General features: G+C 42.3%; 1 protein-coding gene across 11 annotated transcripts in view; it reads left to right on the top strand.

Moving 5' to 3' along the window:
- Positions 1-13183, top strand: part of ctnnd1 (catenin (cadherin-associated protein), delta 1) — a 120397-nt gene that overhangs the window by 74061 nt on the left and 33153 nt on the right. For all 11 annotated transcript variants that reach the window (XM_061977079.1, XM_061977084.2, XM_061977075.1 and 8 more), the window contains 4 exons: positions 28-283; positions 407-478; positions 3976-4126; positions 4234-4432. In XM_061977079.1, the coding sequence (XP_061833063.1) occupies positions 28-283; positions 407-478; positions 3976-4126; positions 4234-4432 (678 nt within the window). The remainder of the gene's footprint in view (positions 1-27; positions 284-406; positions 479-3975; positions 4127-4233; positions 4433-13183) is intronic.

Here is a 13183-nt window from a genome sequence, read left to right as displayed (position 1 = left end):
TTAAATTTCAATTCTTCTTTTTCCCAGGAGTTACGAGGGCACATTGGATGGTGATATGAGTGGTCCAGGGGCCATGTACTACTGGGGGGGGGCTCCTGTGGCACAGGGTGAAAGAGGAAGCATGGCTTCACTGGACAGCACCCTGAGGAAAGGCCCAGGCCCACCTGGTGGGTGGCGTCAGCCAGAGCTGCCTGAAGTTATCGCAATGCTCAACTACCGCTTAGATCCAGTCCGGAGCAATGCTGCTGCGTACCTGCAACATCTTACTTTTAAGAATGACAAAGTAAGATAAGTGTTTATTTTGCACTTTTTGTTCAAATGAAGGCCAATGTCTAAAATATCAAGACATACATTTACAATGATCAGCATCACCACGTAGAAAAACATTGTTTTTGTTGATTTTTAGGTGAAGTCTGAGGTTCGTCGTCTGAAAGGCATCCCAGCGCTGGTCTCTATGCTGGACAACCCTAACAAAGAGGTTTGCTTACCATTTCTGCAAGGTCCAATGTCTTTTATGTTTTTAGAATTATAATTGTTGTTCTGGATGGGATAGATTACCAGGATTATATAGTGGTTTTACCTCTATGTTCCAAAGACTTATACAAATACCAAATGAAAGAGGGAACGAACTCGTGCTTTCTTACAGCATTCCTGGTCAAATCTGCTCTGGAAGGATTTTTCCTCCAAATATATTTTCTGTCTCCACATCCTTTGTCTTAATTTTAAATCCAGTTTAGAATGTGGCAAACCTTATAACTTCTTGGGTTTCTTTGATTTTACATTTGAGGCAGGCACTTTGCAAATATTAAAAAAAAAGAAGGTTCATTTTAACACAAGGTTGAAGTTCAGGGAGGGCGGGATTTCCTCTTAATGTAAGTAAAGGTGGTGCACCGCCATGGAAAAAATCATAGCCGCCACACCTTGCAAATACTTTTTTGTTTTTTAAACGTGAAAACAAATTAAAGCACTATAATGTATTGTATGCTCTCGAAGAAGTCACACAAAGGCTGACACTATTTTTTTTTAACATTTATTGCCAATCGTATAACAACTGGCCCAATTCCAACATATTCTACTTCATGTGCAAACACTTTTGTCTTCTTGCTTCCCCTGACACACAACACTTTGTCATTCTTTGCCAATCCTCTTTCAGGCACGGGTGGTGTGTTTGCAATCATGCATAAAATGAACATCAAATCAAAACTACACGACCATGATACATTACCACCAGTAGGTCGTTACAGTATGAATGGATACATAAAGTGTATTATTTGCGCACTATTGCCTTCTGCCCGAGTGCAGTTGGGATAAGCTCCAGTCACCCCCACGACACCGGGAGGGACAAACGGTAGAAAATGGATGGATGGAGGAATAGTAATGCACAGAAAATTCGGCCGCTGAAAAAAAGACTTTGATCACCAAAAACAGAGCTACCGAAAACCAGATGTTGTGTTGATGTAAATAAGACTCACTCGATTGTTTGGAGCGTTACCAGCATGCCTGTGATGTGGACGCAACTTTAATACATTCCAGATAGAAAATGTGCAAATATTAAGAGGACAGTGGCGGCTTTTTATATATATATATATATATATATATATATATATATATATATATATATATATATATATATATACCGTATATATATATATATATATATATATATATAGGAAGCTAGAGGCTAAACTCCAACAGAACAACACTTGTGATGTGTGGAAAGGCATGAAAGCCTTCACAGGCTTGAACAACAAAGCTAAACTGCTGGATGGGGGTGTAGATAGAGCCAACGAGCTGAATTTGTTCTTCAATAGATTTAGCAATGCACCCCTTACTGGCCCTCCCCCCACTACTCCTGTCCTCACACCGCCCCTGAACATCAATACACAAACTCCTTCTCTGTTACCTGCCACCGCTGTTTCTTTTCCCCCCACTGAGAAAGCCAGCTCGGTGTGTCTGACACCTGGACATGTGAGACAACAGCTGGAGAGAGTCAATCCAGCCAAGTCAGCAGGCCCTGACCGAGTCAACTCCTGGGTCCTGAAATGTGTGCTACTCAGCTAACTGAGATCCTGCACTTCATCTTCAGCCTGAGTCTGAAGCTAGAACGGATACCAGTGCTATGGAAAACATCCTGCATACTGCCGGTGCCCAAGAAGCCCATCCCATCGGGTTTGAACGACTTCAGACCTGTTGCCCTGACGTCCCAGGTCATGAAGGTCCTCGAGAGACTTGTGCTGGATCAGCTTAGACCCCTGGTGGCTCCTTCCCTGGATCCTCTACAGTTTGCATATCAGCCCCATGTAGGAGTGGATGATGCTGTTATCTACCTGCTGCATCATGCTCACTCTCACCTGGATGGTAGGAAGGGCACTGTGAGGATCATGTTCTTTGATTTCTCCAGTGCCTTTAACACCATTCAGCCAATTCTGATGAGTGACAAGTTGCTCAGGATGGGTGTCAGTTCATCCATTGTCTCCTGGATCACTGATTACTTGTCTGACAGGCCCCAGTTTGTGCAACTGGGAACTCCCTGTCGGATACTGTGGTCAGTGGTGTAGGTGCTCCACAGGGGACCGTCCTGTCTCCTTTCCTGTTCACCCTGTACATCTCAGACTTCCAGTACAGTTCCAGGTCCTGCCACCTGCAGAAATACTCTGACGACTCTGCTGTTGTCGGGTGTATCAGAGAGGGACAGGAATTGGAGTACAGAACACTGATCGCTGACTTTGTAGAGTGGTCTCAGGCGAACCATCTGCTCCTTAATGTGGACAAGACCAAGGAGCTGGTCATCGACTTCAGCAAGAGAATGACCCCGGTGGAGCCCATCAAGATCCAGGGCCGGGAGGTGGCAGAAGTGGGGCATTATAAGTACCTGGGAGTCCATTTGAACAGCAGACTGGACTGGAAGGACAACTCCAAAGCTGTTTACAAGAAGGGCACAAGCAGACTCTTTTTCCTGAGGAAGCTTAGGTCCTTTAATGTGTGCAGCAAGCTGTTGGAGATATTTTATCAGTCTGTTGTGGCCAGTGCCCTGTACTTTGCAATGGTTTGTTGGGGGAGCAGCACCAGCAAAAGGGACTCAAACCGGATTGACCAACTGATCCGGAAAGCCGGCCAAACTATTGGCACGCAGTTGGAGGCGTTTGTGTCAGTGAGGGACAGGAAGACACTGGACAAACTGCTGGCCATCATGGACAATCCTACCCACCCACTCCACCTGACAATTGAGGGACAGCGGATTTCATTCTCCAACAGGCTCCTTCAGCTTCCTTCCCGCACTGTGCGATTCAAGAACTCCTTCATTCCGTACTCCATCCAGCTGTATAATCACTCGCCATACAACAATAGATATCTGCCTATTACCTGACACCTTCTATGTCAGCTACTTCTCTTTGTTTTTAATGTATATTTTCTATTTTCTGCTGTATCTACTCTCTATTTTATGCTGCTGCTGTCACATATACTGTAATATTGTACATGGTAATTGTTATATATTGTATATATGTTATAGACATAATATAATATATCTGTATATATAATATACTGTACACATAGTATGTATATATTCGTATATATGTTATATTTTATATCGCCATATTTAGTCTATTTATACCTGCATTGTCTTTTCCATCCTTACACTTTCCATCATTGTAACTGAGCTACTGTGTAGAAAAATTTCCCTTGTGGATCATTAAAGTTTGTCTAAGTCTTAAGTCTAAGTATAATTGATGAATTAGGATTAGAAATTATAGTTTGATTATTGTCCTGTGAAAGGTGTTCTGCAGTCTATAACAATCGTAACTGGCCTCCTACTGTCCTGTGAATAGTCTGTTTTGTCAAACAATTTGAGAAATCCTGAACTTAAAACATCAGTAAGACTTTCACAATGCCAAGAGTTAACTTTTCATGTAAAAATTAAAAGTATCTCTTACCGCAAGTTAGCGCTTTAGGCTGACAATGCACAACCCTTCATAGGTTCACTATGCAGCCTGCGGAGCGCTGAAGAACATTTCGTATGGGAAAGATCAGGACAACAAAATTGCCATCAAGAACTGCGACGGAGTGCCTGCACTAATTAGGCTTCTCAGGAAGACCCGTGACCAAGACCTCACTGACATCATTACAGGTTAGATGCACACTGTTAACCTAAGATTCTGTATAATGTGCCTATTTTAAAATGTTCTAATGTTTGTTGGGATAAGAAAATGGGTGCTAAAATGCAAAATGTCACAGGGACACTTTGGAACCTGTCATCACATGACTCTGTAAAAATGGAGATTGTGGACCACGCATTGCACGCTCTTTCCGACGAGGTAATGGTGCCTCGCTCAGGCTGGGAGCGCGGGAGCAACGGTGGCGGAGGGGAGGAAAACTGCAAGCCACGTCACCTGGAGTGGGAGACGGCACTCACGAACACAGCCGGCTGCCTGAGGTATGAGGGCATATTCACAATATTAACGTGACAGCAATCAGCTGTTTGTATGCTCTTTCTTAATTGGAGCAAATGCAAGGCAAATCAGTTAATTTAGAAAAGCATGAGTGCACATCTTACCTAAATTGCAAATGTACTTTTTTATCATGTGTGTGGGGTAATTATAAGAACTTCATTTTGACTGTTGAAATGTGTGGACCCTCCTGAACTGGTAGAGATCAGGTGAGGGGGATTTCAGACAGTCATTAAACACTGGGTTGCAGTCTCTGACATTGTAATTTGGACATCAGCCACGTCCAAACTTTTTTGAGAGAGCTCCACACATATCTAGAAGATCACTTGGAGAGCGCATCTCCCAATAGTAGAGAATACGTGTATATATGATAAGAGGAATAGTAGGTAATACAAACCCTGTTTCCATATGAGTTGGGAAATTGTGTTATATGTAAATATAAACGGAATACAATGATTTGCAAATCATTTTCAACCCATATTCAGTTGAATATGCTACAAAGACAATATATTTAAAGTTCAAACTGATAAAAAACATGTTTTTTGCAAATAATCATAAACTTTAGAATTTGATGCCAGCAACACGTGACAAAGAAGTTGGGAAAGGTGGCAATAAATACTGATAAAATTGAGGAATGCTCATCAAACACTTATTTGGAACATCCCACAGGTGAACAGGCAAATCGGGAACAGGTGGGTGCAATGATTGGGTATAAAAGTAGATTCCATGAAATGCTCAGTCATTCACAAACAAGGATGGGGCGAGGGTCACCACTTTGTCAACAAATGCATGAGCAAATTGTTGAACAGTTTAAGAAAAACCTTTCTCAAGCTTTTTGCAAGGAATTTAAGGATTTCACCATCTATGGTCCGTAATATCATCAAATGGTTCAGAGAATATGGAGAAATCACTGCACGGAAGCAGCTAAGCCTGTGACCTTCGATCCCTCGGGCTGTACTGCATCAACAAGCGACATCAGTGTGTAAAGGATATCACCACATGGGCTCAGGAACACTTCAGAAACCCACTGTCAGTAACTACAGTTGGTCGTTACATCTGTAAGTGCAAGTTAAAACTGCTGTGCAAGGCGAAAACTGTTTATCAACAACACCCAGAAACGCCGTCGGCTTCGCTGGGCATGAGCTCATCTAAGATGGACTGATACAAAGTGAAAAGTGTTCTGTGGTCTGACGAGTCCACATTTCAAATTGTTTTTGGAAACTGTGGACGTCGTGTCCTTCAGACCAAAGAGGAAAAGAACCATCCGGATTGTTAAGGCGCAAAGTTGAAAAGTCAGTCTCTGTGATGGTATGGGGGTGTATTAGTGCCCAAGACATGGGTAACTTACACATCTGTGAAGGCGCCATTAATGCTGAAAGGTACATACAGGTTTTGGAGCAACATATGTTGCCATCCAAGCAACGTTACCATGGACGCCCCTGCTTATTTCAGCAAGACAATGCCAAGCCACGTGTTACATCAACGTGGCTTCATAGTAAAGGAGTGGGGGTACTAGACTGGCCTGCCTGTAATCCAGACCTGTCTCCCATTGAAAATGTGTGGCGCATTATGAAGCCTAAAATACCACAACGGAGACCCCCGGACTGTTGAAAAACTTAAGCTGTACATCAAGCAAGAATGGGAAATAATTCCACCTGAGAAGCTTAAAAAATGTGTCTCCTCAGTTCCCAAACGTTTACTGAGTGTTGTTGAAAGGACAGGCCATGTAACACAGTGGTGAACATGCCTTTTCCCAACTACTTTGGCACGTGTTGCAGCCATGAAATTCTAAGTTAATTACGGTATTATTTGCAAAAAAAAAAAAAAGTTTGAGTTTGAACATCAAATATCTTGTCTTTGTAGTGCATTCAATTGAATATGGGTTGAAAAGGATTTGTAAATCATTGTATTCCGTTTATATTTAAATCTAAGACAATTTCCCAACTCATTTGGAAACGGGGTTTGTACTTTAAAAAAGATTCATCCACCAACCCCCAAAATGTAATCATGTATCCCTAATCCCATTTCTGTAAAAAAAATAAACATTTTGAGCTATGTTGCGAACAAACATACAAACCCCAGCAAATATATAACTTCTTGGTGGAGGTAATTAATCAAAGAATAAATGAAATTGCCATGTCCATGTGTGTTTGTTTTATCTGTCACTTCCAGACAGACTGCAAGAGGGTTCACAACAATGCAAAATTGGAGTGAACTGTCTTGTCAGTCTTCTACACTGTCTCTTTGGGTGGAGGCCTGTGCTGCTAACATACACACGCAAAAAAGTTCAGCCTTAGAAGTTGAGAGTAACGTAAACGTAAGGTATCGTAATAGAAATTATCCGGATCACTTGTTACTTATCCCATTTTGGACATTTCCTGAAAGTTTCATTATAATCCACACATAACCTTTTGAGTTACGTTGCCAACTAACTAACGGACAAACAGACAGACAAACCTTGGCGATTACAGGTACTCCCTGGCGCAGGTAAAACACAAACAAAAGAAAGGATGTTTGGCCTACTTAAATACATTATTTTACATAAAGGATGCTAAAAGCAATCCAGTGTAGGTCAATGTACAGTGCAAACTTGAGTGTACAGAGCCCAGACTTGAATCCAATTGAACATCTCTGGACAGATCTGAAAAGTGCTGGCACCGACGCTTCGCATCCCACATTATGGAGCTTGAGAAGTGCTGCAAAGAGGAATGGGTGAAACTGCCCAAAAATTAATGTGCCAAGCTTGTGGCTTCGTATTCAAAAAGACATGAGGCACCCTGCCTAGGGTGCATCAACAAAGTATTGAGCAACAACTGTAAATACTTATGTACATGTGATTTCTTGATGTTTTATTTTTAACACATTGTTATTATGAGGTAATGTGTGTGTAGAATTTTGGGGACAAAAATGAATTTATTCCATTTTGGATTACGGCTATAACATAAAATGTGGAAAAAGTGAAGCGCTGTGAATACTTTACGGATGCACTGTATTCTTGGTTGCCACCTAGTCTTTCCTAGGAGTCACCAGCTTTGCCAGACTTTAAAGACACATGATGTTGTATCCTGAGGTCATTGGGTGTTTCAGGTCTTGCAACATCACAAACCCTTGCCCAGGCGACCCAGTTGGGATGATCGAGTCCCGGCTTTTATCTCGGTAGCGACCCACAGATTTGCCCTTTTCAGCCAAAGCCACTTCGTAGATTTCTCTGCAGCCTCATTTGTAGATTGGATGGCCCTCTTCTTGACCGTACTTTCAATGCCCACTTTTGTAGAAAGAGCTGTTCAATGCATGGACAATTTCAACAAACCAAACGCATGAGACTGACAGTATTGCAGATAATCAAACACTGTTCATTTTCTTTAAATTTCACCAGAAAACAACAATTTTTACAGACCTATATCAAGGTGCAGGGTTTCATGCAGCATTTTAAGTTGGTTTACCAATTGTTTATTTTACTCCTAAAACCTGGCATCTTTTAGCTTTCACAAGTGCTTCAACATCAATATCTTGAGTGGCTGATAATTTCAGGATGTTATTCAAGTGCTTGTGCGTGAGCTTTAAACGTAGTTTTGGTATATCACTGCTCATAATAGAGAAAACGAGCTCTCAAAGATATGCGGTTTCTCATTCACTTCCGTGAATAAATAGGAAGAGGATAATTTTTCTTAGAACACTTTTCTCTTTTTTGACTGAGGTGGCAGAAGTGGATGGATTGTGGGAAAGCGGAAGTGCCGTGACGCGTCTCGGCAATTTAGTTTGTGAGTTTTAGCTATGGCGTCACATTAGTGCCAAAAATCCGAGCGCATAAAAACTGTTATCGCGCGCTGATTCTCCACTTCGTGCGCGCGCGACACCCTTTTGCGCGCGCGTGGTGCCTTTTTGCGCGCGCGCGCTGCCTTTCTGTGTGCGCGCGGTGCCTTTTTGCGCGCGCGCGGTGCCTTTCTGCGCGCGCGCGACGCCTTTCTGCGCGCTCTCTGTGTACTCCTGGCATCTCTCCTCGCACTGTCATGTTTCTTTTTGGCACTTTGGGGGCGGGTATGCTTAGACGGCCCCTCCTTTCTGATTGGCTGTGAGCATTTTTCATATGACCAATTATTCTCCAGTGTAGCAACGTTGTAGCCATCTTACCTCGGACAGCTAGCCTCAATCATTACATTGATGTCAATGGTACATGTACTAATTAAATTACCATAACTTGCTCGATTTTCGACCAATTTACAAACGGTTTGCCTTGTTACAAATCTTATTACATGTAGATATGACATAGGATGCTGTACCTGTTGAAATGACCTATTTCGCTTTAAAAAAAAAAAAGACTTAATTGTGCAACATAGTTGTGTAGGGTCAGTGTTAGTCAGTTCTCTGATTATTTTAAACTGTTTCAGAATACATTATTAAAAGCTATTTTTAACATTTTAAAAACAAAATTCAAAGATTATTTCATTAATTTTATGGCTGAATCAAAAGAAATTCCATAAATTAGAAAACAAATGTTCAAGAAGAAGTGAAAAAATAAAATAATGTTATGGTTGGATGTTATTGCTGGTGGACCAGTTCTGCCTGAAAGATGTGATTATGGTGTTTGTTGTCTTATTATTTATTTGGGTCACATTTTGTATTAGTGAAGTGAATTAGTGAAGTGAATTACATTTTATATAGCGCTTTTTCTCAAGTGGCTCAAAGCGCTTTACATTGTGAAACCCAATATCTAAGTTACATTTAAACCAGTGTGGGTGGCACTGGGGGCAGGTGGGTAAAGTGTCTTGCCCAAGGACACAACGGCAGTGACTAGGATGGCGGAAGCGGGGATCGAACCTGCAACCCTCAAGTTGCTGGCACGGCCGCTCTACCAACCGAGCTATACCGCCCCTGTATTGTGTTTATGTGGTATGAAATAACCTTCATCAGCGCGCGACATTTTTTTATCCACTTCTTCCTCCGTAAATCTTGATACATATTGACGATGACCCGCCCTGCTATACTTCTGATTGGCTCTGAGCATTTTTCAGCATTTTTCGCCTGACCAATCAGAAAGGAGGGGCCGTCTAAGCATACCCGCCCCCAAAGTGCCAAAAAGAAACATGACAGCGCGAGGAGAGATGCCAGGAGTACACAGAGAGCGCGCAGAAAGGCGTCGCGCGCGCAGAAAGGCACCGCGCGCGCAAAAGAGTGTCACGCGCGCGCACGAAATGGAGAATCAGCGCGCGATAACAGTTTTTATGCGCTCGGATTTTTGGCACTAATGTGACGCCATATTTAGCAGGCTACTCTGAGAAAAACTGAGTACAAGTAACGAAACCGAACTGAAACTAAGAAGAAAACCATGTGAATCAAGAAAATGAGTGCGAAACATAAGAAACTCGAGGAAGACGTGGAGGGGATCAGAAAATCTCTTAACTCCTTGTCGGAGGATGTAAAGATTGTGGCTAAACAGCAAGACACACTCATGGAGTTGTTGACCGAAATCAAAATGCTGAAAAACATCATCAGGGAGAAAGACAAGAAAATTGTCGACCTAGAAACAAGAATTGACGAATTTGAACAGTACACCAGAATGGACGATTTGATTATAAGCGGACTGGAAACCAAACATCGAATATATGCAAGAGTGGCCGGGGCTCGCGGCAGCGACGCTGACAAGGACGTCGAAGCCCCGGCAGACGAACTTGAGACACTTGAACAGCAAGTAATTAACTTCTTCACAAGTAAGAACATGACTCTACAAAGTGGCAGCATTTCGGCGTGCCATACTATCCCGAGGAAGGACAGCAGAACCAACCCAGCCATAGTGATGCGGTTTGTGAATCGAAAACATAAAACGGAGTTAGTACGGCAGGGAAGGAAGCTGAAGGGAACTGGGGTTTACATCAATGAACATCTTACAAAGAAGAATGCCGACATTGCAAGACAAGCACGCATCCTCAGAAAAGAAAACAAGATACAAGCAACATGGACACGGAACTGCAAAATCATGATTCGGCTAAATGGAACATATGAAGAAGCCAAAGTCGTCACGATTCGAGAGCTCAGCGACTTGGATCAATATAGATGAGAACTGTTAGGCTTATGACTGACTTGGCTCATCCTTCGCTGGAGACGGTGTAGGCTATGCGACGAGAAGGTGAGACAACTGAGAATCAATCGTTTTCAAGAGCTCAGTACACGGACTATAAATTATATGACTTTGAATATGATGTTGACCCAGAAAACTATCTGTTCAACTCAATCAATGCTACTTGTGACTACTATACCGAGGAACAATTTAATGATAATGTTAGTTTAGATAATACATTTTCTTGAATACATTTCAAATGTAGAAGTTTATATGCAAATTTCTCAAATATTGACGGATATTTGAAGACTCTAAATGGCAAATTCAAAATAATAGCACTTTCTGAAACATGGATCGATAAAGACAGAGGTATCGATTTCTCCATTGACGGGTTCGAGTTGTATCACAGTAGTAGAAGAAAGAAGAACCCTGTTTGTTGACTGTGACTTGAAATGCAGACCTGTTGAATGTATGACAGTGACAATCGATGATTTATTTGAATGTGTAACTGTGGAGGTAGACATAGCGCAGTGGAAGAGTGGCCGTGCGCAACCTGAGGGTCCCTGGATCAATCCCCACCTAGTACCAGTGTTGGGTTAGTTACTGAAAACCAGTAACTAGTTACAGTTACTAGTTACTTTATTTCAAAAGTAACTCAGTTACTAACTCAGTTACTTACACCAAAAAGTAATGCGTTACTGTGAAAAGTAACTATTTAGTTACTTCTTTTTTTCTTCTTTTTTTTTTAAGCTCCCATTAATGCCCTTTTAGCCTTCATTTCAGTACTGTTATTGCACTGGAGAATAATACAATCTGTTGATCAACTTGACATGCATTTTTATTTCCCTTTTAACATAATTAATGAAAAACAGTGCAACATAAAAAGGCATTCCTCCTTTCTTTAAACTTGGACCAATGACCATTAATAAAAAACAAGTTAAAGTGCAACATAAGAAGGCACATTAAGCCTGACATCTGGAGTGATGCTGCTGTCTTCCACACTTGGAGCCATGGATTGTAGAATCCTTGTTTTCAGTGGCAGGATCATTGACACAGATGGTGAAGTTTTAGTGCTCAGTAGAGATGTAACACTTTTGAGGGGTTTAAGCACCTGGAGGACCTCATCTGCCACTCTCACATCATCATCAGACAGGGTGACATTTGTCTTCAGGGTGTTGTGGGTCAATGCAGTGTATATAGCTGCCTGCTGCTCCAACATACCATAAGTGGAGTTCCACCTCGTTGGGACATCATGTATTAGCTTATGATTAGGCAGCTTTAGCATTTCTTGCTTTGTCTTAAGCACATGAGCAGCTGTTGTGCTTGGGTGGAAGTAGGAAACCTCCTTCCTGATCCTCCCAAGGAGGCACTCCATCCTATTGACTGAGATTCCCTTCTGTGATGCCAAATTCACTACATGTGCAAAGCACCTATCTGTGGTCCCAGTCCTGCCTCATTCACTGTAATTATTTGATTTTTGGCATTATCACGTGTGACTGGGATATCTTTATCTTCCATTCCTCCACTGCTTGTGTCAGTACCTGCGCAAGGTGACTCTCGTAGAGGGGGCGTGTCTTCTCATCTCCCAGTCTGCTGTGATGAAGTGAGCGCTTATAGTTCCCCTGGACGTCCAGCCGTCTGTCATGAGCGCAACAGATGATGCTCGGGATAGTTCATTCACAACTTTTTTCTTCTCCTGCTCATAAAGATCTGGCACAATCTTATCGCTGAAGTGGGTGCGCGACGGGATGTCGTAACGTGGCTCAAGCACGTTCAGCATGTGTTTAAAACCCTCGTTTTGCACAACCGAGTCTGCACCTATAAACACACCGATTCAATGGCGCGGGGCGTTCAAGCTCCTCCGTTACTGCGCTCGCCATGACCACGCTGTGTGTGGACTGAACGTGACAACAACTTTTTTTTTTTTTGTTTCCTATATCAAACCGCGTATCACGTGTGTGCCTCCCCTCCCCTCCCCACACACACACACCCAGAGCGCGCCTCTTTTCTTCTCTCCGGCTTGTGACAGAGGAAGATTCAGAAAAACGACACCGCAGCGCTTCTGTTTCTAGCCGATACTACATCAAAAGTAACGTAAAATAACGCAGTAACGCATCATGTAGTAACGGTAACTGAGTTACTGAATATAAAAAATAACGCGTTAGATTACTAGTTACTGCCGAAACTAACGGCGTTACAGTAAAGCGTTACTTTGTAACGCGTTAGTCCCAACACTGCCTAGTACCAACCTCGTCATGTCCGTTGTGTCCTGAGCAAGACACTTCACCCTTGCTCCTGATGGGTGTTGGTTAGCGCCTTGCATGGCAGCTCCCTCCATCAGTGTGTGAATGTGTGTGTGAATGGGTAAATGTGGAAGTAGTGTCAAAGGTAAAGGAAAAGAAAACATTCGTCATGTGTGGCAACTATAACATAGACCTGCTAAGCTCACTCAGAAATAAATCAACAAGAAACTTCTTGGATGTGGTATATTGATCACCAAACCCAGTAGAATAACGACAAATTGTGCAACGTTAATCGATCACATCTTCATAAATGTCATAGAACATAATATAAAAAGTGGATTAGTAATTAATGATGTATGTGACTTACCCGTGTTTCTTACTTATGACTGTCAAATGTATAGAAAGAGGGGGGAGAAAACCCATAGGTATGTAAGGAAAAG

Source organism: Nerophis lumbriciformis, linkage group LG16, assembly GCF_033978685.3.
Source record: "Nerophis lumbriciformis linkage group LG16, RoL_Nlum_v2.1, whole genome shotgun sequence".
Classification (NCBI taxonomy): domain Eukaryota; kingdom Metazoa; phylum Chordata; class Actinopteri; order Syngnathiformes; family Syngnathidae; genus Nerophis; species Nerophis lumbriciformis.
This window is presented reverse-complemented; position numbering and strand designations above follow the sequence as displayed.